This window comes from Rattus norvegicus, chromosome 2 (assembly GCF_036323735.1).
Source record: "Rattus norvegicus strain BN/NHsdMcwi chromosome 2, GRCr8, whole genome shotgun sequence".
NCBI classification, from domain to species: Eukaryota; Metazoa; Chordata; class Mammalia; order Rodentia; family Muridae; genus Rattus; species Rattus norvegicus.
The window spans coordinates 244383281-244411157 of record NC_086020.1 but is presented as its reverse complement, the minus strand read 5'-3'; the positions used below and the strand labels follow the sequence as shown (position 1 = coordinate 244411157).

General features: G+C 45.9%; 1 protein-coding gene across 2 annotated transcripts in view; it reads left to right on the top strand.

Annotated features, from left to right (window-relative positions):
- Positions 1–12554, top strand: part of St6galnac5 (ST6 N-acetylgalactosaminide alpha-2,6-sialyltransferase 5) — a 172497-nt gene extending 159943 nt beyond the window's left edge. Inside the window, exon 4 of one of the 2 annotated variants that reach the window (XM_039102815.2) lies at positions 7684–12554. In XM_039102815.2, coding sequence (XP_038958743.1) covers positions 7684–7915 — 232 coding nt within the window. In that variant the 3' untranslated portion in view covers positions 7916–12554. The remainder of the gene's footprint in view (positions 1–7683) is intronic. The other variant, NM_001271361.2, reaches the window with a different exon arrangement.
- The last annotated feature ends 15323 nt before the right edge of the window (positions 12555–27877 follow it).

The following is a 27877-nucleotide window of genomic DNA, read 5'->3' as shown; positions in this document are numbered from 1 at the left end:
GCTGCTTCTCTGTGTTTTTGCTTCTCTACTGCAATCGTCTTGTGGTTGTTTCTCTCACCTCCTGAGTTTAATTACCAAATAGTGCTGCTGTTTATTTTGATGCTCAAACTTAAAGGTGCTTCAAAAGCCACCTGTGCTGGGCCCTCTCCTTACGACATAAACCAGACTCTATGGGAGTAGAGCAGGAGCCGTAGTATTTCCTTAAAGCATCCATGTGCATTAAAGGCTAATTCCTTCCACCTCTTTACCTTCTTTCTCCAAAAATGAAGGAGCAAACCAGCCCTCTTCAGGTTGTTCTATAGAACTCACTCTTTGCTTTAGGGAGCTGAGGCAGCCAGAAGAAACTTACTCTGGGCCATTCTGCCCTCAGAACATCCCCTTTCCACTTCCCTGGTCCCAGACATGAAGTGCACCACCACATCCCTTTGAATACAGCCTTCACGTGTGAAAATTCACAGACATTGGTGGTGGCATTCCTCATCAGATGAGGGGTAAGAAGAGAAAAGTACACAGCCTTTAGAAAGGCAGGTCGAAGGTGTAACAAAAGGATGAAGCCAGGAAGCCTCCTGGGTGCAAAGGTGAATTGCAGCTATAGGCTGACTCCCATTCTGGAGCCAGTTCATACCCTACCTGAACTGTGCAATCCTGAGCCCAGCAAAGGGCTCTCCAGTTCTCTGGGGAAAGTGTGCCTTAGTGTTTCCATTGCTGTGAAGACACACCCAAACCAAGGCAACTCTTGTAGCGGACAGTGATTTGGGGTTAGCGTGCAGTTTCAGAGGTTCAGTCCATTATCATGAAGGTAGGAAGCACGGCAGCATGCAAGCAGATACAGTGCTGGAGGAGCCAAGAGCATCTTGATCTGAAGGCAGTCAGGAGGAGACTCTCTTCTTCAGGCAGTCAGGGGGAGTGTCTCGTCCACACTGGGTGGAGCTTGAGTATCAGGAGCCGTTAAAACCCTCCTACACAGTGACTTCTTCCAACAAGGCCAAACCTCCTAATTGTGTCACTTCCCATGGGCCAAGTATATTCAAACCACCACACTCCATCCCCTGGGCCCCATGGGCTTGTTCAAACACACGAGTCTATGGGGGGCCCAGAATAAAACAAAATACATTTAGTCCAACTTCAAAAGTCCCCACAGTCTCTCACAGTCTCAACAACATTTAAAAGTCCAAAGTTCAAAGTCTCTCCAGAGATTCATGCAATCTTTTAACTGTAATCCCCTATAAAATCAAAATCAAAAAGCAGATCACATAGTTCCAACATCACAGGATATACACTACCATTCCAAAATGCCGTAGTGAGGAGATACTGAACCAAAGCGAGGCTTTCATCTTTGTTGACTGCAACAAACTTCTTTCTCCTGGGCTGCACTCCCTGACAGCAGCTTTCCTCTGCCAGTATCCCATGGCTTGGGCTTCTTTAACATCCTTGGGTCTCCAAGGCAATGTCAATAGTACAGCCTGTTCCAGTGTCTGGGATCCACGCATGATCATCTGGGCTCCTCCAAAGGGCTGGCACACTTCTCCAGCTCTGCCCTCTGTAGAACTCCACTCCACTGCTGCTACTGCTCTTGGTACTGGTGTCTCCAATACACTGGGGTCTTCTACTGCAACTAAGTTTCACTGATAGCCTCTCACAGGCTTTCTTCATGGTGCCAAGCCTAAAGTTCTTTGCATGACCCCTTCAGTCAGGGGTCAACTGAGGCTGCACTTCCACCAGTGGCCTTCCATGGCCTCTCACAGTGCCAAGCCTCAGCTGCTCTCTATGACCCTTTCATGCCTTCAAAACCAGTACCACCTGAATGGTTCTAATATATCACCAAGTCTGACTGCCAGCACAAAATCTATATTTTGGAACACAGCTTCTTTGTGCTCTCAGAAAACACTTCCCAGAAGATTTCACCACAGTAATGCTGGTCTCTATTTATTTATTTTTATTTATTTATTTATTTATTAATTATATATGAGCACACTGTAGCTATATTCAGTCACACTAGAAGAGGGCATCAGATCCCATTACAGATGGTTGTGAGCCACCATGTGGTTGCTGGGAATTGAACTCAGGACCTCTGGAAGAGCAGTCAGTGCTCTTAACCACTGAGCCATCTCTCCAGTCATGCTGGTCTCTTCTTAATCACTGCTAGTTTTTTAGTTCCAGGTAACCAGCATCAATTGTTGCAATAGTCTCTTTTATTCTGGACTCTAAAGCCAGAGCCATGTGGCCAAAGCTGCTGAATTCTGCTGCTTGCTGGGACTGGAATATGGTCCCCTTGTTCTATTACAAACTTCACTGCCTAGGCTTGGTTGTCCTAGAACTTGCTCTGTAAACTGACCTTGAACCCAGAGATCTGCCTGCCTCTGTCTTCTGAATATTAGGATTAAAGGCATGTACCACCATGCCTGTGCCTTGAAACTTGTTCTGTCCCATGCTGGCCCTGAACTCAAAGATCTGCTTGGCTGTCTCCTGGGACTAAAAGTATGTAACCCTTACCTGGAGCGGAAGCTTTTCATGGTCACTATGCCTCAAGACCCAGATCAAAGGCTTGTGCCTTCTAGCCTCAAGATCTGGATCACAGATGTGCCTCCATTTCTGGATTGTAGTTTCTGGAACTACATGTGTCCATCATGGAGTGACTATCACAGTAACCATCCCACAGTGACCATCACACAGTGCCCATCACACAGTGACCATCACACAGTGACCATCACACAGTGCCCATCACATAGTGACCATCACACAGTGGCCATCACACAGTGACCATCACACAGTGACCATCACACAGTGCCCATCACACAGTGACCATCACACAGTGCCCATCACACAGTGCCCATCACACAGTGACCATCACACAGTGCCCATCACACAGTGACCATCACACAGTGTCCATCACACAGTGTCCATCACAGTGACCATCACACAGTGTCCATCACACAGCGTCCATCACACAGTGCCCATCACATAGTGACCATCATGGTGTCCATCACACAGTGCCCATCACACAGTGTCCATCACACAGTGTCCATCACAGTGACCATCACACAGTGACCATCATGGTGTCCATCACACAGTGACCATCACAGTGTCCATCACACGGTGACCATCATGGTGTCCATCACACAGTGCCCATCACACAGTGTCCATCACACAGTGTCCATCATGATGTCCATCACACAGTGCCCATCACATAGTGTCCATCACACAGTGACCATCACATAGTGACCATCACACTGTCTATCACACAGTGACCATCATGGTGTCCATCACACAGTGTCCATCACACAGTGCCCATCATGGTGTCCATCACACAGTGCCCATCATGGTGTCCATCACACAGTGCCCATCATGATGTCCATCACACAGTGCCCATCACAGTGACTGTCACAGTGTTCATCACACAGTGTCCATCACACAGTGTCCATCATGATGTCCATCACACAGTGCCCATCACATAGTGTCCATCACACAGTGACAATCACATAGTGACCATCACACTGTCTATCACACAGTGACCATCATGGTGTCCATCACACAGTGACCATCACAGTGTCCATCACACAGTGCCCATCATGGTGTCCATCACACAGTGCCCATCATGGTGTCCATCACACAGTGCCCATCATGGTGTCCATCACACAGTGCCCATCATGGTGTCCATCACACAGTGCCCATCATGGTGTCCATCACACAGTGCCCATCATGGTGTCCATCACACAGTGCCCATCATGATGTCCATCACACACTGACCATCACACAGTAACCCATCTCAAACCACTTGTAGTTTCAGATTAAAAGTCCAAATGAAAGCAGTAACCAGGTAATAATAACACCTAACATATTATAACTCTTGTTCAACTGTGAACACAAACAGTAAGCTTAGATGGGTGGGATCTTGCCCTGAGGTCACCACTATCTTAATTCCACTAGTTCCACGGAATTCCAAATCTCCATTGAACTTCCTGGTGCCCCTTTAATACTTGTGGCCTACATTTTGGGTTTTTTTTTCTTTCTAAGCTTACTGCTTGATCAAAATGTTCCTCATAAGAGTAAACCACAGGACACAGTGGTAAACTCACAGGTGTGAGTAAACTTGGATGACTTGAGCTTTCCTTTGTCAATGTAATTAATCTGAATCTCTTCACCTTAGCTTTAGGCAGACTCTTCAGACAAGGGCAAAAAGTAGCTACATTTTTGACCAAAATATACCAAAAGCAGTCTCAAAACTTCTTCTAGGGTACATACTAAAATTCTCCTCCTCTGAAACCTCTAGAGCCAGGTCCCCACAGCACTGTCTTGCATGTGTCTACTAGTATGGCCCATTAAGTCCCACTTGAAGCATTCCACTGCTTTCCAAAGTCCCCAAGTCAACACTCTTCCAAATGAAAGCATGGTTAAGCCTATCATAGAAATACCCCAGACCCTGGTACCAACTTCTGTCTTATTTGGGGTTCCATTGCTATGAACACACACCATGACCAAGTCAACTCTTATCAAGGGACAACATTTAATTGGGGCTGGCTTACAGGTTCAGAGGTTCAGTCCATTATCATCAAGGCAGGAAACAAAGCAGCCACACAGGCAGACATGGTGCTGGAGGAGCCGAGAATTCTGCATCTCCATCCAAAGGCAACCAAAAAAAGGGTGTCTTTCACACTGGGTGGAGCTTGAGCACTAGGAACCTTCAAAGCTGGCTTACACAGGGGCACACTTCCTCCAATAAGGGCACATCTATTCCAGCAAGGCCACACTTCCTAATAGTGCCACTTCCCATGGGCCAAGCATATTCAAATCACCACAAAGTGTTAAAAGGCGAAAGCAATTTTTATTTCCAAAAATGGCCCACTTGGACACCTGTGTAACCATGGTACCCAAACACATAAATCTAATCTCCCTCTAGGTGATCAATAGGGAGCCCAATAAGCTTTCACTCAGAGAGATGGTTCTCTTGGATAAGGGAATTGATCCTGAACATCCTCCAGCCCACTTCCAATTACCTTCTATTCCTGGGAACTACATCAATCACATGATATTTTTAGAAACCTAATTGTTTCCTTAGTAGATTGATGTCAATAAGATGCCTAAAGCCTAGGTGAGTCACATTTAAAACCTGAATTGATATGAAAGAGAAGGTTAGCCCCTGCAATAGCGTGGCAGAATGAATTTGGCAGCCTTCCTTCTCCAGATCTTGCTCTATGAACCTGCAGAAATGGATTCCCCACATGCCTACCCCTTGGTTTTTGTTTCCTTGTTTGAGTTTTAATTTACTTATTTTTTTTTTTTTTGGTTCTTTTTTTCGGAGCTGGGGACTGAACCCAGGGCCTTGCGCTTCCTAGGTAAGCGCTCTACCACTGAGCTAAATCCCCAGCCCCTAATTTACTTATTTACTGCTGATGTTTTATGTTTTGATATTTGTTTGCTTTGGACGAGGCCCGACTCTATGACCCAGGCTAGCTTGAAACTTACAGTGATTCCCCTGCCTCAGCCTCTTAAGTGCTAGGATTGCAAGCAGCATTCACCATGGCAGTTGTTCTGTCCTTCTCTGGTTGTTGTTTGTGAGTAGTGACCAGTTCCGACCTGAGTTTTCTCCAACATGAATTTTCTGTACTAAAAATGCTTCCTCCTGAACCTTGGCGTTATTCCAGGTCTGGGGTGGGTAGAAATCTGCAGTGACTGACAGGGCAGGTGAGCAGTCCCTGATCGTAGACAGGATTATTAGGGATGCAAAGTGTGAACTCAGCACAGAATCTGGGCTGACATGATAAAAATAAACCTCTCTTCCTGGAACAACTTTAACCTAAGAGGAGGCGCTGCCCAGAGGTTTACTGTTACCTGAGCCATGGACTTGACACCTCTCCTGATAAAAGACTTCGATCTCTGACCCAGGAAAGTTGCTACTCTAAAACTCATTTGAGTATTGATCGCCTCCAAAGAAAAAGAGGAGGGTTGCTGGTCTTGGGGACAGGAGCCCCTGTTCTTAGAGAAGGGCCCTCAGGCATCAGGCTTTGAAAGACGACTTTGAGATATTCAGCACCTTGAGCCTTTCAGAGTCTCTAGCAGGAGTGTCCAATCTTTTGACCTTGGGGCATGACATCGTGGTTGTCTTTAGTTAGGCATTCACTACAGTGAAGAGGCACCGTGACCTAGGCAACTCTTATAAAGAAAAACATTTCATCGAAGCCAGCTTATGGTTTCAAGAGTTTGGTCTATTATCATCATGGTGGGAGCATGGCAGCCTCCAGAGAGACACGGTGCTGGAGGAGCTGATTGCTATGCATCCGCATCCTAAGGTAGCAGATGGAGACTGTGTATCACACTGAGCATAGCTTGAGCATATATAACCTCAGAGTCCCCCCACAACAACACACTTCCTCCAACGAGGCCACACCTCCTAATAGTGCCACTCTCTATGGGCCAGTGAGTTTATGTGGGTGTGTGGGGGGGTGGGCATTCCTATTCATACCACCGCAGTGATCTACACTTGTGTTAGGCTACATTCATAGTTATCTTGGGATGTATGCGACAGCAGACTGGACATGCCTAGGTTGTCTGCTGAACACCTGGATGAAACTTGTTGTTTACTGTTCAAGCCCAGAAGAGGGAGCACCATTCTAGAATGGAGATTAATCTGACGCCAGAGCACATTTAGGGGTCTACCACCTTGAAAAATAAATCAACTGAGTCTTTTTATTTGAGGCAGAAATGGGAGATATAGAAAACCATGCTATGGCCATCAGTCTCCCATGAAGAGAAGGGAGAGAATTGAAATCTCTGGACCAAGAGACACTAGACTCTGCACATATGGCCCGTCTACAACAACTGGAATAAAACAATGGCTGCTTGCTGTCTGTCTTCGTTTTTACCTGATAAAATCAGACTTGGGGTTCTAAGGGGAGAAAAACGTCTGTGGAGGCATGGCATTCAGCTGATCACTCCCCCCAAGGGGAGAAATTCAAACACTGTTTATTGCATCCACACTAGGCATAGTCCCAGAAATGAGGTAAATCCCTGGTCTTAAGGCAGACAATAAGTAGGAAAGCAATGGCAGCTTTGAGGAGATTTATGCTGTAAGGGAGCTGACAGGTAGGGTGAAGGATTGGGAGCAAAGGCCCTCGAGGAGTGCCTTAGTCCTGTTCTAGTGCTATGAGAGACACCATGACCAAGGTCTCTTACGGCAGAAAGCCTTTAATTGCCGTTTGCTTAGAGTTTCAGAGGTTAGTCCATGTTCATCGTGGCAGGGAGCATGGCAGCACACAGGTAGATGTGGTGCTTGAGCAGTAGCTGAGATTACATCCTGATCCATAAACAGGAAGCAGAGAGAGAGAGAGAGAGAGAGAGAGAGAGAGAGAGAGAGAGAGAGAGAGAGAGAGAGAGAGAGAGAGGTGGCAAAGAGAAATAATTGTGTATATGCAGTGCCTAAACCCGGGGACCTGAACACCCCACAGCACAGTTCTCTGTTTCATGCTGCGCCTAACGTTAGATCCTCAAAACATTTTTGTTTTCTTATTACTTCAACATCAGAAAAAAAAGTCATCAGCTGAAGTTCTTTTGATGAGAAAATGCGGCTTGCGTTTATCAGCTCATTACGGTAACACTGACAAAGTGTATTCCATGCCGTGTATGGCTTGGGTGTTCGCATTATTTTGCTCTCTCTGCTTTAACAGTTGTTCCACTTTCCTCCCACAGGGACCCAAAGCACCCTTCCGTACCCTATCATTACTATGAGCCTTCTGGACCCGATGAATGTACAATGTACCTCTCTCACGAACGAGGACGCAAGGGCAGTCACCACCGTTTCATTACAGAGAAACGGGTATTTAAGAACTGGGCACGGACCTTCAACATTCACTTTTTCCAACCAGACTGGAAACCAGAACCACCCGCTGTGAATCCTGCTGAGGATAAGCCTGTGTTCTGAGGGGTGAACGTGATGGATAGCATCCCTGCTGTCTGGCAGAAGAACTTGACCTCTGGCAGGGAAATGGGAACTGAATGGGTGGCTGAGAAGAGCGGCGTCCTTCAGCACCGTGGACAGAACCCGGCGGCCAGCGAACATTCCGGAATGCATACATTCTAATCAGTATTGTCTCTTGGAAAGAGCAACTGTAGCCACTGCCATAGCTAGGAACACTTCCAGGTCTCTGAAGTATTGCCTTCAAATCTGAAACAGGAGCAGCCCAACTCTTAGTTGCGTTTCTTTACAGACATCCACGTCAAAGGATTTTTCTATCAGGCTGTAACCTAACCTGACCTGTAATCTTTGCCATTTGTCAGACAAATTTGTGATTTGTAAAAGGCCTGAAAGTGTGGACGTGTTTCTGAAGAGCACATCTCCAATGATTTTCATAAAGCAAATGTCTGCTATTTATTTATTGAGAGTTTTTTAGTGTACTCTAGGCAGTATTTTTATAGATTATGATTATGTGGCAATTTATTCCTCCTGACTGTTTAATCCTGATCGGTGGTCGGAATGGGCTAGGATTGGGCTGATGAGTTACTGAATTCACAAGGCTCGTTATTAGCTTGAAATCGGTATTTGACGTGGAAGTGTGCACGTGAGAGTTGAACCTCTCAGCTTCAGGCAATTTGCTGTTTCATAACGAAAACAGCTATAACACTTCCTAATGTACATAAATGTTCAAAAGAACAAGATTGAAAGCCAAAAACTGTTATTAAAACAAAAAGATGCTAATGAGAGAAATTTAAGGATACAATAGCTTTTCTTTCAGTAGCAACTGATGATACAAGCTGTTTCTCCTTGAGTTCTGCTTTCCTGTTCTTTAGAATGTAACAGAAAGTCCCCTGAGTTCCTCTTGCAAATCTAAGCTCACCAGAGCCTCTCTCACTTGCAGCAGAATTAGACCCTTGGACTGATGTGGCTTTTGTCAGTAGAAGGAACCTTCTAATCAGGGTGGAGATGTCAGGGTCCTCTGGGTAGAAATCATGCTTCCTCCTGGGTCTCTGGTTTAACCACTATCCCTGGATTCTTTAACAAAGTGAAGAGTTGGAGAGGGGTGGAGGCAGTGCCAAGAGCTGCCCGTGTTTTGAGGACACAGAACAGTTCCGACCCACTGGCTGCAAGTTTAGAACAGTGTGAAGTTTAGAACAGTGTGAAGGACTCCTCTCTCTATTCAAACCCACGATCGCATAGTATTATAGATTTACTTTGAAAATTTGTACTGCTCACATAAATAAGAATGTGCTAGGCTGCCAAGGGACATTAGTGTGTCTAATGACAGACTCGAAGGCAGCAGCTGATGTCATGAGGGAACAGGCACTGCTCTACAAACAGGACAGGGCTCGTGAATAAAGTGTCTGACACCAGCAGTTCTTTCCATCTTCTTAATTGGCGATAATTTTCTTCATTAAGTAGAACTATTCATTATGCAGAGTACCATTGTGGAGATGCAAATACAGCCCAGGTATTCGGACAGCAAAGACAAAGTGTTATTGTGGTAAGGCCTGAGTTATCAAAAGTCGGGAAAAAAGAAAAAAATCGAAATGGCTGTCCAAGGCATAGTGGAATTCATTCTTCAAGTGTCTTCTCAGCTTTTGTAGGAAAATGGATTTTACTCTACCACAGCACAAGCAGTGTTCTTATGCACAAAGGAAGAAGGGTGTGAACTGCACACAGTTGGTTGACAGATCACCTTCACAACCCCTTGAAGAGATTGTTTGCTCAAATATAAGTCGTTCCATTGACAATTCCTAGACTTATGGAATTTTGGAAAAGCATAACTACCAAGGGATAAGAATACCATCTGACCTGATCTTACTGTCTGAGTATCTTTGGGTGTGAGTGTGTGTGTGTGTGTGTGTGTGTGTGTGTGTGTGTGTGTGTGTGTGTGATAATGATGTGGTATATGCATATATGTATGTGTGTGGTGTGGTGTGTATATATGTATGTTATGGGGGGAATAGTGTGTGTGTATGTGGGTATGTGTATTATGTATGTGCGTGGGGTGTGGGGTGTGTATGTGGGGGTGGTGTGGAGGTATGGGAATGGTATGTATATGTGGGGAGCGAAAGAGTGGGATGTGTGATATGTGTGTATGTGGGTGTGGTGTGTGGTATACATGTGTTTATTGTGGGGTGTATATGTGTGATGTGTGTATGTATGTGGGGGTGGGGTTGTGGTATGTGTGTGTGTGGTATGTGTGTATGGATGTGTGGTGTGTGGTATGTGTGGGTGTGGTGTGGGTATATGGTATGTGTGTATGTGTATGTGGGGGTGGTGTGGTGTATGTGTGATATGTATGTGTGTAATATGTGTTATGTATGTGTGGTGTGTGTATGTGGGGGTGTGATGTGGGTGTGTGGTATGTGTGTATGTGTATGTGGGGGTGGTGTGGGTGTATGTGTGATATGTATGTGTGTAATATGTGTTATGTATGTGTGGTATGTGTATGTGGGTGTGGTGTGGGTGTGTGGTATGTGTGTATGTGTATGTGGGGGTGTGTGGGTGTATGTGTGATATGTATGTGTGTGATATGTGTGTATGCATGTGTGGTGTGGGTGTGTGGTATGTGTGTGCATGTGTGTGTTTAAGGAAAAAAGCCCACAAAGAACATCGAGATAAGCGGGGTTTTTTTTCTAATTTCCTCCTCTCAAATACTCAAAAGAATAAAAAGCAACCAACTGCCCAAAGTCTTGGCTCTTTCACAGAAAAATATTTTAAATTCACTTGTAGCTACAATATTTGGTGATTTCTTTTTTCAAAACATAGTGTAGCTAAGTGTAAGAAATGATCACTTGGGTCGCAGTTTTACTGCAGCATTAAGGACGCCGCCAAGAGCTCGGCCGGCTCATGCTGATGGGCCTGGTTGTGGGCAATTGGGTTCATGTCTTAGCACCATCATCTCACGGCCATCAGACTTAATGCCACCCGATGCCATTAAACACAAACCCTGATATAGGACACACACCCTGCACACAGACTTCAGCGGTTTCGGCATATTTGAAGCCCTGCTCGGACTTGGTATGCTACCTTTCTCCTCTCTCCCCAGCGGTATCGTCAGCCTCCTCCTGGCGTTTAAGACCACAGTAATATGATGCTACAGCTGGGCGATCCATGGCTTCTGTTATTTCAACACAAGAGCATTTGGCAGAGGCCATTACAATGGATAGCCATTACGGGCAAAGATACAGGGATTCACAAACAGAATCAATCACTTCAAATGGCCCATAAAGAGAGGAATCTCGCATTTAATATTCTACAGTAAATATTCACCCAAGAAAGCGCGCATTAAAAGAACATTAGGAGGTAAATATTCAGTGTGCTGCATGAAGACTTGGCTGTGTGATTCCCATTCTCAAAAGTGGGTGTTAGGGAGCTGAGACCCCTTCTGCTTTCTTCATCCTGCTCTATACTTCTTAGGGCTGGACACAGAAACGGATCAATTCAGGGACACATGGGTCCTAAGAATGCAGAGCTCGGTCCTTCATAAAACCAAATGAAAAATGACAGCAAAGCCCTGTGTCCAAAGGTACACTTGTGTGGCCTCTTGGTAGCCTTGGGTGACAGGGCACCTCTGAGCCACCTGAACTCCATTAGGATGAAGACAGATAATCTCATATTGAAGTAAATACGGTATTTCACATTTCAAAGAACTTTTAGAAGGGAGAAGAATGGTAGGAAGTGAAGGGAAATGTAGAAATTCTGTTAGGATGCGGATAGCTCCATGTATGTACGTTGTAACCCTCCAGATATTTGCCCTGGGCGGTGAATCTGGGTCTCCCAGAGGGAGTCCCACCCTGACGAAGGTCCCAGCTTTCCTCGGGTTCTGAGCATTTTACACTGAGTAGACTTGTCTTTCATCCTCCTGTCTCTCTTGAGCCCGTGTGTCTTCACCTTTGGCCTCTCCAAATCCTTCTGCCCTCAGTGTTCTCAAGGCCTCAGTGTTGGCTTGGTCAGGTCTTCCTGCTGGGCTTGTTACTCGAGATCTGTCGTGGGAATGGGTTCGTGGAGAGCCTCCTGGAGCAGTGGAACGATAGGTCCAACAGTCAACCCCACTACAAGACAAGGTACTGTAGATGTGCCCCTGGCTGGCCTAGACTAGGGAAGGGGGGAATTCAAGTCCTGAAAAGTAGGGCCACCTTGGACAAAGCAGGACAAAATGTCACCCTCTCCGAAGTTTCTCAAAACAAAACAAACCCAGACAAAAATTCAGAGCCTGAGGAAGTGGGGCAAGAGGAGGGTTACAGATTGGCTGGGTTTTAGCACGTGCCAGAAGACATTCTGGAAAGAGCTGAGACTGTCCAGAAGGTTTAGACGGCATGGGAGTAACTTGGTGAGAGCTCACTCCCCCACCTACTCAGGGTATTGAAGTGTAAATGTAAAACAAGACAAACGAAACAAAACAAGGCTGAGATCCCGATGTCTACTTGTGCCCCAGGGTGACATGCTACCTTGGACTGTCCTGTGTCCTTCCTTCTGTGTGTCTGTTAGACTAGATTGTAAGCTCCTTGGGGGCAGGAGCTGTCTCTTTGTCTTTGTAGCCCCATACCTAGTACAGTGCCTTGCACACAATAGGCGCTCAATAAATGTCTGTTGTTGATGTTGGTCTCTAATGTTGACGCTCTGGGTCGACACTCGGACACAGATTCCTTCTATTGTAAGAGAGCAAGCTGAGTCGCTGGGTCGTGAGGTAGATAAATTTCAGGTGGGTTTTACAGGGTCAGTTTCTAAACATACGGTGTGTTCAGTCAACAGAACTGGCCTACCTTTGGGTAGGACAAGCTTGCAGTTCATTAGGTTTGCTAATGCTGGCTGGACTGAACGCTCGGGGAAGGTAAAGTTCAGGGAGCTTTGTGTTTTCACCGTTAGTGAAGTGCTCTGAGCACAAATTAAATTTAATATTGACAAATGCTGCATCAAGTGCAGACAGGCAGAGAGAGAGGCAGCAAGGGCTCTGGCTCCAGCGGTAGAACATGAAAGAAAGCCAAAAGGAAATGAGAGACAGCTCACTTCCACCTTGACTGACAGCTTCGTGAAGGTAGCAGGAAATCCACGTCAGGATTAAGGACACATTCACCTTAAAAGAAAAATGGGGGGCAAGGGGCGCAATATAAAAAGCAGAAACATTTTTGTTTCCACGAAGCGGATCTAGAGTTTTATCCCTACCAGGAAATGAGGGAGAGAGGAAGAAGAGAGCCCAGCCTCTCCAGTCACCTGGGTCAGCTCCTAGAGTCTGTTACTCCAAGTGGCATAGAGGCCTTAAAGTTCAGTGAGCTGCCACAGGCAGGGCTTCTCTCAGAGGACAGAGGCATCTTCCTGAGCATGGCCCACTACCACTCACTGTGGGAATTCTCCATCAGTAGCTTCCGTCTCACTTGCTGAAGCTGAGCAGGAGGAGGACGGGGCCTGGGGAGAGCACAGGAGCGGATAGTGCTTGTTCAGGACCAGAATGAGACATCTCCCCACACTGGTACACGGCACACAAATGAAGGGATTCTAACAGGCATTCAAACAGAATCCCCACAAGCTGTGAGAAGACCCTCGTACATGCGATGCCTCTCTGTCCTGGGGAGTGTGCCTGTTTCCCTGTGAAGCCACCTCTGTCCTGGGGAACAGGCATGCTCCCCATGTGGTCATCTTTTCATGACTGGTTCTTCACCTTGAGATTAGCTCTTCAGTTTCCAAATTAGGAAATCCAGTAGGGTAAATTAGAATGTCACATTGTACTATTAAATATCCAATGTGGTGCATATGTCACTGACAAGACATACTCTGTTTTGCCACAATCCCACCTCCCCCATTGTTTTGCAAATAGGAGAACTGAGAATAATAGGTGCTGAGCTGCTGGCCCTCAACTCTAAGCTGTTCCTTGGCAAAGGCTCATTGTCCAACTTTGCTTTTCCTCTATAAATGCATTTAGCAATCAGAATAACAACATATTTCCACAGTTCCCATTTTACAGATGTAAACACTGAGGCACAAGACACTTGGGTAACTTCCTACAGCCATAACACTGCTCACTGAAGAAAGCAGGAGCCTGGCAGCTTATTTCTGGAGTTTCTATCTGTTTTCACCGATTGTTCTGGACAGAAATTTTATATTATAGGTTATAATTTATACAGGAATATTCAATGTATAACATTTGATACTTGCTAAAAATGCAAATACACAAGTTATAGAGCAGGAATTCCACCCTCAAAGCCACCTCCATGTTCCTCCTAACCTCAGGTTTTCTGCTCTCCACTCTGCTGGTTTTATTAGACATGGATGTGTCTATGAATACTGTGTTCTTTGGCTTTTCAAACGTGTATCATACAACTGCCAAGACACTTCCTATAGTCTTCTGAAATTCACTTTTCCCCTAAGTGTATTTGTTTTCTTTTCCTGTAACTAGTTGATTTTCACTATTATAAAGTACCAGTGTATTACATACACATAGAGGTCGAGAGTGAGTAGAGCCCTGGAATACAGAGATGAAGGGATCCTGGCTGCGACTGGAACTAATGGCCAGAAACCTTCTGAGGTAGGATATGGAACACAGAAACTGACTCCCTCCACCCTCTAGGTCCTGAGACAGCCAAGGTTCACATCCCCACATGAGCTGTCTGTCTGATTTAGGATCAGAGCTTTCGACCTGGGAGCTCACCCCAGTCCACAAGCCCTCTCCTGACTGTCTTTACTTCTCACCACCCAATCTGTACACCCCAAACCAATCTGAGCCCACCTAAGCTCAGAAATAAACTTCAGCCAGCCTCTGTCAGCAGCCCACACTTGGGTCCCCTCTCTGCATGGTTGGAGTTTTCTCTAGCACTTACTATACACTCTTCCCTCCTCCTCTCCCTGAAGTCAATGCACCCATAGCTCTTGTTGGCCACAATTCCACAGAGAAGAAAGTTTGCCACACATTACACAACTCACGTTCTCCTATTCTTCCCAGTTATCAGTTGTTACTGACATCTACAATGTATACTTTTTACAGTGTTGTAAAAATTCTTTCTAGTTTCAGTTGTTACTAACATCTACAATGTATACTTTTTACAGTGTTGTGAAAATTCTTGAACATTCTAGTCTGTATGTGTAGTAATTTCTTAGAGGTATACCTAGGAATGAAAACGTTGGGCTGTATGAACAGCAAAGCTACTGTGTGGCAAGATATCACCAGACCTGCTTCCACAGTGGCTAGGTTAAGCCCTCCCAGCAGCTTCGCCCACATTCTTACCAATACTGAGTGTCTGCAGCTAAATTTCTGCCTAGTCAGTGGGTACAAAGCATCTGTGTTCTTAATTTGCACATTCCAGTTCCTCACGAGAGTTTTCCTTTCAGTAGTTCAGCTCATGTGCTAATGCCTGCCTCCATTGACTGCTTTTCCACTGAGTGTCATTTCCTTTCCCTTTTAAAAGGCTCGTGTGTAACTGTTTCTTCTAAACTTCCAAACACTCCATCCTGGAGCAAAGGGAAAGGATCCAAGGACCTGGGAAATAAGCAAAATATACAAGGTCCAAGTAAAGGAAACTTACAAGGTTCAGAAAATCCTGAAAGCTATAAGATTCAAAGTCCTCTGCCCAAGGTTATATAAGCAGAACCAATTGCTGGGGAGAGACAGTATCCCATTAACTAAGCCGTCTTCATTCCTGCATGGAGTTCTCGTGAGTCACCTGGTGCAGCCCTTAGGGGATTCGGTCTGCTGTGGCAACCACAGTAAACTTGTTGACTCACTGAGTGAGACTTGGGTGTAATTGTTTCTCTGGTCTGTCATCGGTGCCTTTTATGGGGTGGATGTCTCTCTCTCCATATATCCTTTGTCCTAGACACTATTTTTGTTGATTGTGTTGCCAGCATCATCCAGTCTGTGGCTTGTCTCCTCTCCTCTGTGATCTTTCCTGATGAAGAGCCCTTGTCTGTCTTATGTGATTTCAGCATAATCTTTTCTTTTGATAAGCCACCACTGCTCCTGACTAGTATTTTCCTGTGTTTTATCTTAAACCTTTCAAAATTTCTGCCTCACACATGGTGGCCCCAGATTTCCTTTAGTATAGTGTGATAAAAGTCTCTGCTCATTACACAGACACCAACTGCTCCCCCCCCCCATTTTATTTCTTGAGCATTTCATTCTCCCCTATGACCTGTAATCATGTTCCATAAATGTGGGTGTTTATTGTCTGTATTGTCAAGGACAACCCAATTGTCTGTCCCTATGTAGATGTTATACAGCTTTAATTGTTACAGCTTTGTCATATGTCTTGAATCTTTAGGGCACTTACTCTACTCTCTTTCCTTCTCTCTGAGGAACATTCTGCTTGGGTTTTTGTTTGTTTGTGTGTTTGTTTGTTTGTTTGTTTGTTTGTTTTTTAATGCCCGTTTTTAAAAGTCGATAAATCTTACTATTATCAATCAGTAGGTTCACGAATGCATGCAAACGGACTGAACATTACAGACCCTCAGTAGGCTCAGTGATGCATACAACAGATTAAGCATTATAGACCCACACTCAAGGTCACAGCCCAGTGTGCCCAGTGGCAACACCACTTTCCTGTTTCTCTCCAGCCAGTCTTCTCATCCAGGATGTCAACTTTGTCACAAAGTTCTGTTTCACCTATTTTAAAATTTCATCCAAATACAATCCAATGCTATATACATTTAAATGTCTAGCTTCGGTCTACACTTTATTTAGCCCAGGCATATAATTTTACAGGAAAAGCTTTGTGTTTAATAAAACCACATAGGATTTCACTGGGGTTGCATTGATTAAAGGATTTGTTGGGGGGCAACTCACTCCTGTTGATATCAAGACTTTTAATTCATGAATATGGTTTGGAAGCTTTCCATACAGAGGGTATAATGGTTTGAATGAGAAATGTCCCCCAAAGGCTCGTGTATTGAACACTTGGTCCCAGTTGGTGGTGTTGTATGGAAAGGTTATGGAGTCTTTAGGTAAAACCTTGCCAGAGGAGGTATACCATTAAGGGCAGCCTTGAGCCTTGAATTTCAGGTTCACTCTTGGCTCCATATGTAGGGATATGCTCTCCAGTCCCTGTCCCAGGCACCTGCCACATGCCTCCACGTCTCTCTATCTCTAACTTTGCGTGTCTTTTCCTAGGGACGTTTGGTCATTCTGCAGTATGTTTATTACTGACTTCTAATCTTCCTGTGATGAACATTTTAATACCGTGAAGAAATTGCAAAAATGTCAGAGCAGCCCCTTTATCACCTCCCTCATGCTGCTGTGCTCTTCTCAGTCATTTTACCGTTTCCTTGTGACAGCCGTGAGCTTTTCTCTGCTGCTGATGCACGGCCAGCAGTCTTGCCAGTTTGCCCATGCTCATACCTGGTGGGAGCTTCACTTTTTTTTCCCCAAGTCTCCTGCTTTCAAAGGTGGGTCTTCTGGAGTGGAATCCACAGATTTTGCTGTCACACACATCTTCACTTTGGTTCCATTTTTGAATAACATTCTCAACTAAACACTGTATTCTCATCCCAATGTATATATTGTCCTCACTGGAGTCACCCCACTGTATATATTGTCCTGTTGAATTATCTTGCTTTTCATTTCATTTAAATAAACAAACAAAAGCCTGGCATTAGTTTGGCTCGAGTGGTGCAAGTTTCAGTGATGCCACAGTAAATGTTTCTTATTCAGACTTCACGGGCATTGCAAGCTAAGAACTGGTTCGTTCTCCCCATTGATTCATTCAGGATCAGATTTCATTATTTTTTTAAATATGCTTTCCTTTCTAATTGATTATATGTTGGCTTTGATTTGATTACATTTGCTCTTTGCCATTCCATTTCTTCCATTTTGTTTGGGTTCTGGTTTTATTTTCTGGTCTCTTGCCTTAAAGAAATCTTAGATAGCAGTTAATTTTTAATTCTTTCCTTCAAAGAATCCTATTGATCTGGGTATGTTCACATTCGTTCTTTCTCTCCCTCGCACTCCAGCTTTGTCTCTCTGGAAAGCCCTAGTTGTAGGAACTATGTGAGGTCTTTTCTCTGCAAAGTTATTATCATCATGACTTTTCTATGGTGGTATTTTAAGAATATGCAAATATCCTTTCTCATTATAATCTTATCAGTCCTGTCGTCCATTCATGATTCTTGCTGGGACGATTATTACTGGGCTGTTTGTTAAGTGTTGGCTTTTTGCTGTTTTCATCATTTATTCTCTACTTCTGCCAGATCTTGGGCAGTATTCTACAAGGAAGGAGAACAATCTCTGTCCCCAGCTTACTCAGGTAATTTAGATCTCCTAATGCGCCAGGCAGGTAAATCCTGCGCCCCTTCTTTCTTTACAAAGGAGACACACCCCATGCCTGTGTCTCTCCCCTGTCATCAAACCCCCTCCCAGAGGCTCACTTCCTCACCAGCAAACAAGCACCAGGAGTAGCAGAGGGCAAGGGCTGAGTGCCTAGCAGCTCTCATAGTCCTTTACACAGCACCGTAGGAAGGAACTCTGGAGAACACACACTTAGACAAATAGTGCCTTAGGGTTTCCATTACCGTGAAGAGACTCATGACCAAGGCAACTCTTATAAAGACAACATTTAATTGGGGCTGGCTTACAGCTTCAGAGGTCCAGTCCAATATCATCAAGGTGGGAGCATGGCAGCATCTATGCAGGCATGGTGCAGGAGGAGCTGAGAGTCCTACATCTTCAACCAAAGGAAGCCAAGAGCAGACTCTTTTCCAGGCAGCTAGGAGGAGGGTCTCAAAGCCCACAGTGACACACTTCCTCCAACAAGGCCACACCCCCTAGTAGTGCCAATTTCCCCAACCTGAGTTGATGTCTTAGTTAGGGTTCCACTGCTGTGAAGAGACACCATGACCATGGCAACTCTCATAAAACAACCTTTAATTGGGTCTGGCTTCCAGGTTCAGAGGTTCAGTCCGTTTAAAGCAGGAGCATGGCAGCATCCAGGCAGGCATGGTGCAGGAGGAAGAGAGAGTCCTACATCTTGATCTGAAAGCAGCCAGGAAGAGAGATTCTCTTCCACACTGGGTGGAGCTTGAGCACCAGGAGGCCTCAAAGCCTGCCTTCAACAGGGCCACACCTCCTGAAAGCACCACTCCCTGGGTCAAGCATATTCAAACCACCAGGAATAGAAAGCCTGACCGTCACCTCTGTTCAGTGTGTCCTATTGGTCTCAGCCTGTCACCATAGTGCCACCTCTATTGTGTCACATGTGATCTCGGTTGTTCGCGCTGAGCGTGCAGCTGATGACCGCACCGGTATTAGAGACGATGCTAGGGAAGGGTCTTCCCTTAGGATACGGAACGCTGACAGCTCACCTATGCCTGAGCCACCGAGCACTTGCTACCTGATCTGAGGCACTTTTTAGGGATGCTGTGAAGGATGTCACAGACAGCTGAAAGACGAACACTGCAATACTAACACCAACATCGGCCTACAAGGAGAAACCCATTCTCCTTCATTTGGCCCTTGCCTCAGACACATTGCTGACGAAGCCCTCTCTGGGCTCATTTACACCATGGCGCTTCACTGTCACGTTCTGCAGTGACCATCATCTTCCTCCCATCCTCTTCCCCACCATGCTCTCCCCCTTAGTGACATACACATAACACCTCCACCTCCTCCCTTCCCTGGACTTGAAGAGATGTGTAAGTGTCATTTCTGAATGCTCTGGGGTAAGCTCAGAGAAAACGCTTCTGGGGGTATCTTGATATGCTTTGTGTCTTCCCTGTGGGTTTGTTACCCATGGTCTGTTGGCTAGCAGGCCTCTTTCGAGAGTAGAACAGTGGTTCTTGACCTTCCTAATGCTGTCATCCTTTAACAGTTCCTTGTGTTGTGGTGATGCCTAACCATAAGATCGTTCTATTGCAACCTCATAACTAATTTTTCTAGTTATGGATTATAATGTTAATATCTGATATTCCACCCCAAACAGTTACCCCCGATAGGAGTAGAGCTATCCTTCCACAAAAGAGAAAAAGTCTGGATAAAGGGATCACCAGCTAGGTTCATTCACAGGGCGAGAGGACACCTTGCTGGCAAGAAATTTTCAATTATGGTGTGCCAAACATGGACGTTTTGTCCTCAGAAATCTCTGGGTTTCTGCCAATGGTTTGTTAGTTGTTCTGTTGGGATGGACGAACTGTTAGGGAGAGCTGTAGGCCCTAGGTGTCCGGCAGAGCTTAGCTGAGGAGGAGCAGTGTGGTTGGAAAGAAGACAGACAGCTCATGGGGAGACACATCTTGAATTCTAAGTCAGAGCGATGGCCACTCGGATATCGGCAGGACTTCCCTGAAGCTCAGGTGTGGAACCCTCAAGGATAAGGCCATTCTGTGTGAGACTCTAAAAATACCCACACCTGTTTTCTTCATAGAGAAAGCATCAGAGTGGCAACAGGTACGTACCAGTGTTTCCATTTCTACCAGATGACATTTTTTCGGTGTCACAGTGAACAGATCTAATGCAGAGAGACAAACCTCACCTGATTTCCGTTTACAAAAATAAATCCTCCCTAATCCCAGCCGCCACCGCTTCTGTGGTGTGTACCTGCATGGGTACATGCTTTAGTCTGTCTCTCCATAGTGAGCTTCTTCATTAAACAGCTGTCAAAACCGCTAGGCTGATTTTGCCATATAAAACAGGCTTAGGTGGGTGTGAAAATGGCACCTGAGTGTAGGTTGATGTCACTATGCAGGTGAAGGCAGATGAGTTAGGTCAAGGCCATGATCCGACAATAAAAAAAAAAAAAAAAAGGCAGGGACATAGCTTTTGTAAGGTGGGAGAGAAGGGGAAGGAGGAGGAGAATCAATATGGAGATGGAGAAGGACAGCCCAGATCCGGGTGGTCTTGAACGACCTAGGTAGTTATTTATGTTTATTTCTTAAGGGATGGATTTCTATAGGTAAATTTATCTTATCTAGGTGGGCAGTTTATATCCTTATCAATTGGTTGTGAGTTTATTGTGTGGATGTACTGTGGACTGAGAATTTAACACATAAATCTGTTTGATAAATTAGTTTATTGAGTCAACCTTGTAGTTGGGATTTTATACCTTAACTACCAGGGGGCGGTTGTTGGGTGTGTGGACAGAGACCATGGCGGGGAGCCACGATAGGCCAGCACCATGCTGGACTTCTAGAGTCCTGGTTTTACCAGGTAGCTGGAACCAGAGAGTTCATGGCTAGTAGAGAGCCGCCGCCAGGAGAGATACTTACCAGAGATAAATTATGGTTAGTTCCATATGGCCCTCTGGTGCCGGAACTAACTCTAGGGACCAATGTGGCAAGGTGCCACGCTGGACCGGCCCGCGCACCACCTGGGTCTGAGAGTGCTTGGGGGCACCGTGGAGCCGCTGAGATAGATACTCTGCAGTGCCATGTGGCCCAACAGGTGCCGGCGCTAGCGTGGGATAAAAGGTTACCTTTTAAAAAATATTTACCGTGACACCCCAGTTCACCTCTGCTCTGATTTAGCTCCAAAAGCACAGCCATTGCCAACAGAAGTGTTCGGATGGGTGCCCTGGCTTGCCCCATCCCATCGTGGTCTGATAAACTCCATTCTTCTCCCTTTCTCCACCCTGCCTGCTCAGAAAGCCTTTGGACAGAGAAAAGGCACCAAAAATGAGTTCTGCATCCCTGACAGCTGTTGCAACCCTCCCCTGAAGTCGACAGCCACCCAAATCCCCACCTTATGTGACCATACCTGGGCACAAGCCCAGCATGTGGCAGGCGCAGCATTTTTCTTTGCCTATAATGCATAAAAACACTTCCCCACTATAGCCTGCCTCTGACTTTTTGCCTGTCTCAATGCCTGGGAGGCCATTGGCAAATACGCCTGCCTTTTTCACTTGTAATTTGGCTTGAAATCACTTATTTCTATTGTGAAGAAAATCTATTATCTTGGTGCCAAAATCTGGGAGTAGTTGAGTCCCAGCCTGGCAGCTAGGCCAAGCTGGCCATGTGGGGTCACTCCTCTCCCCATCTCTTTCTCTGTGCCTCATGAGATCCGTTTTTAAATCAATAAGCACCCCTTTCCCACCCATTGCCCAGAAGTATCAGGTACTTCTTCTGGGTCTAAGACTTGCATGATCCCCTGCCAAGAATGCTAGCTTTACCAGGGCAAGCCCATTATGCAACAGAGACAGTCTTCGTTCCAGGTAGCCTTTGGATCCAGAGCCGTTTGACCCGGGGTTACTCCATTCCCACCACTGTACACCTCCAGGCTATTGCATGATTCTGCTCACTAAGCCCTTCGGTTTCTGACTGTGGTGGTTTGCATCTGCTTTGCCCATGGGAAGTGGCACTATTTGGAGGAGGTGTGTCACTCCGTAGGCAGCTTTGAGGTCTCCTGGTGATCAAGCTCCTCCCAGTGCAGAAGACATTCTCTTTTCCTGGCTGCCTTACAATCAAGATGTAGAATTCTCACCTCCTTCAGGATGCTGTTTGCCTGGACACTGCCTTACTTCCTGCCATGACGATAATGGACTGAACCTCTGAACCTGTAAGCCAGCCCCAACTAACTGTTGTCCTTGTAAGAGTTGCCTTGGTCATGGTGTCTCTTCACAGCAATGAAACCTAACTGCTTCAGTGCTTGGCAGTCCATTGGCAAATAGGCCTGCCTTTTTCACTTGTAATTTGGCTTGAAATCGCCTATTTCTATTATGAAAAACCTATTGTCTTAGTGCCAAAACCTGGGAGTAGTTGAGCCCCGAGCCTGGTGGGCCAATTGAGACACAAACTCAGGCTGGGAAAATGGGCACTGCCAAGTCTAAAATCAATTCCCAGACACCCCTTGAGTGCCTGTTGCGAAATTTATTCAAATTGGGGTTGTCTCACACTTTGCATCCAAAATGCCTCCTCTTTCCTTGCTCTATGGCTTTCCCTGAGTACACTCTAGGTAACCAATCTGAACGGCCACCAGAGGGCACTCTAGGCTTTAGCATGCTTGGTAATCTTGAACATTTCTGCAAGCATAGAAAAGCGGCCTGAACTCCTCCCCTATGTCCAGGTATTATGGGAACTGCAAGCCTGTCCCACTGACCCACTGACCCACTGACCTCCCTTTAGCCTCAGAGTGCCTGTGCTCCCCAGGTGTGAGGACTTGGGTCCCAAGTGAGATATATTAGGATTCCATACGAGCACCCTTCTGAGCCCTTGGTGTGTAAGAGAACAGGCGCCCCATTAGGATGAGTGACTGCCCCTTCAGGTCCCAAGCACCTGTAACACATGCTGGAGCTGCAGTGTGAACCCCAGGGAAGTCTGGCTTTAGTCTGGTGTGAGGACTGAGACTTCAATCAATGTAGAACAAGGAGTTTGTAGCAAGCAGAGGAGGGCACGGCAAACTTCATCAGAGATGATCTTCAAAGTTAGACTTAAAGACAAGCAGACAGGGGCTGGGGATTTAGCTCAATGGTAGAGCGCTTACCTAGGAAGCGCAAGGCCCTGGGTTCGGTCCCCAGCTCCAAAAAAAAGAACCAAAAAAAAAAAAAAAAGACAAGCAGACAGGAGAGAGTTGGCAAAGGATAGTGAACAGGGCTCTTGGCTAGGCAGATAAGCATGGTGGGGTATAGCAATGTTGACCCTCTGGCTGTCCACAGACTAGGTAGGATTGCTCTGTGCTCTGAGACTCAGGCTCTCTCTCTGCCCACGGTGGAGCTCAGTGACAGATGAAAGGTGATATTCTAATCCACAGCTCACAGAAACCTTTCGTGTGATCTTAGTGCGTTCTCACTACCACGCTGGACAGTAGAAATAATGGGAGGATCCCGTGTCTGTGACCAGAGCACTCAGGGACCTGGAACAGGAGGATCTCTATAAGCTCGAGGTTAGCCTAGACTACATGGTAAGTTCCAGGCTTTCCTGGGTTAAATAACAATATTCATCCTCAAACACACACACACACACACACACACACACACACACACACACACACACACACACTGCTAGGAGGAGCCCTGGCTACACGTAAACAGCAGCTGGGGAGGGATGTGAGATGGTTCGGGTTTGGAGGGCAGCAGCTCACTGGTCTGTAGCTCCTTTACAGAATGCAGCGGCTGCCCTTACATAAGGTCCTGGTTCTTTGCCAGTGTCAGGGAGCACAGTGTAGGGATGAGCTCAGCCACAACAGGAAACAGTTGGGTTCATCTGTAGCTGTGCAGAACCTCTGTCACGCCAAGGGGTGTCTCCTTGGCTGCGTTTCTCCAAGATCTTGCTGAGCTGGCTTGATGGGAAGGCTGGGTGTGATGGTAAGAAGGTTGCTGGGGAGCCAGACACACAGCTACATACAGTAAAGTCGGACATTATGATACCAAGAAAGAGCCAGCAGCAGTTTCCTTTTTCCTTCAGTTATTCAGATGCCCATATATACATAGGTGGGTGGTTGGACGCAGACACAATAACGTAATTTCCTCTGTCCTTATCTAGATGTGCACATACATGCATGCCAAGTCACCGTGTCAAACACATTTCTTACTGTGGGTAAGAGTTTGGTAAATGCCAGCTTGCTTTCTACCTGGTGCCCGGGATATTATAGACACAACAGGCATGTCTAAACTGTGGATGGAGAAGAGAAAGGGCCCCAAGAACTTATCATGGGGTCACACAGGCAGGCAGGCAGTCTGAGTATTTTCCCTGGATGTCTGGCTAAGGCATGTGACAGACCAGCCAGCCAGATGGCCCTCCACAAGGCACTAAACACCTCGCAGCACCGAGACAGAGCCTATGGGGAAATGCTTGCTACCTTTAGCTTTGATCTGAAGGAATCCTGGGTGTGCTCTGCAGAGAACCTGAGCTTGGAATGCAAGGCACAGATGGAACCTTCTAGAATTCATGGTCCCCTGAGAACAATAGTAGCGTAAGCTGGGTACCTCTGCAAAGCCAATGATTCACTCGAATGATGCTTCCACTCACCTCGCTTTGTGTCTTGTCTTATTTTTGTTTGCTTTGTTCTATAATGCTCAGCATTTAGAGAGTTCGAGACTCCTAGTGTTGGCATTGAAGTCTTCCTTCATGTTTGGTCTTTCCAGTCTGCTTTCCCTCTATTGTTTTTACCCTGAAAGCTTTTGTTTCTTCATTTTAGCTCCGCACAGGCACGTCACTGAACCCCTCAGTTCAGGTGCTCACGGCTGCAGTAGGACTGCCTGTCACTCTCCCTAGTTAGGCGTTCATGTCTGAGTTTTGGTTTTGCTTTCAACCTGTTGATTGCTGTTTTTATTCCTTTCCATTTCTCCTGATTTGGTCGTTGCTCCTCTCCCCAGCCTTCACATTTATTAGGTTTACAGCATACTTCTCTAGCTGTGATTTAGTTCCTCCGTTCCCATGGAGAGTGCATTCATCAGGCTGACAAACAACACAGGCAAGTCAGGCTCCCGTTCTCTGCTCATCGGCAAACACACCCAGGGTTAACTGAAGGGAAGATGCCTCTGCCAATCTGCCCCTACTTCGTTTCCTTTCTTTTGATCCAGCGTGACTCTTGGCAGGGATACGGGGAGCAGTGTGGGTGAGTGGTAGATGTATCTACCAGTTTCCTTCTACTCACAGAGGACAGTGTGCTGTGCAGAGCCAGGAGGCAGTGCACTATGAGCCCTATGCTTGCCTTCCTTCTGGATTCAAATGAGGTGGTGAGGACTGATCCTTAAAGGAGCAGAATTTTTCCCTGAACCCCAAGCCTGACGGTTCACCAACCAGTCAGGGACCCTACCATTTCACGACCTGAGTTCTTGAGAGGATGTGTGCTTAGTGAGGTCTAGTCTGGAGACGATTCTCACCGTGTCATCTGAACAAAAAGCTCCTGTAAGGAGGTGTCCTGGCGAGAGATTGAAAGTCAGGGTTCATAGAACAGAGACAGGGTGCCCAAGGGAAGGCACCCAAGGGGACTGTCACATGGATGGAGAGGACATGGCCTGGCCAGACGGATGTCAGCAAAGGTCATTGCTGCTTCCTGTCAGGGTCTCTCCAGCAAGCCCCAGGGTGTTAGGGAAAGTCATTTCCTGGAAGGGACCATGTCTCAGGCTGTCCTGAAAAGGGCCTCACGGGATATGCAGTTTGCAGCAAGGTGGTCACCACACACTTCACTGCTGAGCGTGCAGGCTTACCTGATGAAGCCGTTGAAAGATGTGCTTTGCAGCATAGATGTTCACTGGAAAGTCCTCTGGGATGCCTGCCACTGGTTACTGCAGAACACACACACACACACACACACACACACACACACACACACACCCGCGTGCACACACACAGAGTAAAACACTGGAAACAAGAACACAGTGTTTCTTCAGCACAGTGCTCCTGCAGCATGTGCTCCTGACAAGGCTTACTGAGGAACTGGCTGGGAAGAAGAGCCGTGTGAAGGCTCTGTTCCACTGCCATTGAACAATGAATGAGGGAAAAGACAATACTCAGCCGCCACCACTCTCTAACATCAGTGTCGCCTCTCGCTTGCTGAGCTCCAGCCCAAGGAGAAGGGAGGTAAGTAAGGAGGTGCCCATTCCACTTGACAAAGCAGACTGCCCACAAAGCCACGAAAGCTGCTCGCAAGACTGTGCCCTCTACTGGAGGGGTGAAGAAACCCCACTGTTACAGGCGAGGTCCTGTGGCACTCCACGAAATCAGATGCTGAACTTCTGATTCATAAGCTCCCCTTTCTGCGTCTGGTGTGAGAAATGGCTCAGGACTTCAAAACATGTCTGTGCTTCTGGAGTGCAGCTATTGGTGCTTTGCAGGAGGCAAGTGAGGCCTGTCTGGTTGGCCTTTTGAAGATACCAACCTGTGTGCTATCCACGCCAAATGCTCTCATTCTCAAAAAAGTTTTCCTCTTCTTCCTGTTATTAGTTCTGAATGTTAGATATTTTAGATTTCTTTTCCATGGGGTTAAAGGTACCTAAGTCCATGATTGCGAGTGGAACACAGGGGACAGAATCAGGTATTGGCAGTTTCTCCCGTTCATTTGTGTGTGAATTTTTAATATAAATGCAAGATGTAAAGCATTAATGCAAGCAAAATGTTTCAGTGAACAAAGTTCAACAGTTCAACCTTATAACAATTATAAATAAACCTGTTAAAATTTTCTGTACAATGCCAGTGTTTGGATTTTTTTTTTTTTAAAAAAAAGTAAATTCCTTACTGACGGCAACTAAATGGTGTGTGCGGCATCTTCTTACACAGTAGATCCATCCGTTCACTGTGCTTTTCTGATGGAGTTGTCCTACATGCAGGTACAGGCTTTCAATGTTGCTGTCTTCTGTGCTGCTCTGTAAGCTTGCTATTAAAATACACTAAATTATACCTGCTTTTGATCTTTATTAAACTTTCAGATACAAGTTTAACACCCAGCGATTTGATTAACTCTTGAGGCATAGGAGAAGGAAAGCTGGTGTGAAAAGAAACAAGCTGGTGGCTCTGAGTTTGATAAAAGATCTTAAGTCTGAAAAGACTGTCTTTTAAAGGCTAAACCTAAGTAATCAACTGAATCTTCAACGCACCAGGGGACAATCAGGCAGACAGGATTCTATTAAACATTTCATGGTAAATGGAAATGTGTAAGTCTACAGAATCGGTTTGCTATTTTAAATATTGTGTATTAACTGAAGTTATCCAAGCACCAACCACTGGTTCTTACCTCTTAGTTATTAGCATTAGAATGTTTAATGTAAAAGGCGTGGTGATGTGCAATAATGACATGACGTTAGTCGTAGCATTTTCTGAAGGACATGAAATGCTAAGTGGGCTGGGAAAAGACCAGACTCAACAGGAGCCAATTGGCAGTCTCTTGATAATTTTTTAGCAGAAAGTAGATTATAGGGGCTTATTAAAATTTGTTAGGGCCACGTATGCCTTTTAACCCCAGCATTTGGGAGGTTGAAGCAGTAGATCTCTGAGTTCCAGGTCAGCCAAGGACACATAGCTATAGTAAAAAATACACATGGGCATGGAGCTCATTAAAGAACTTGCCCATCGTAGAAG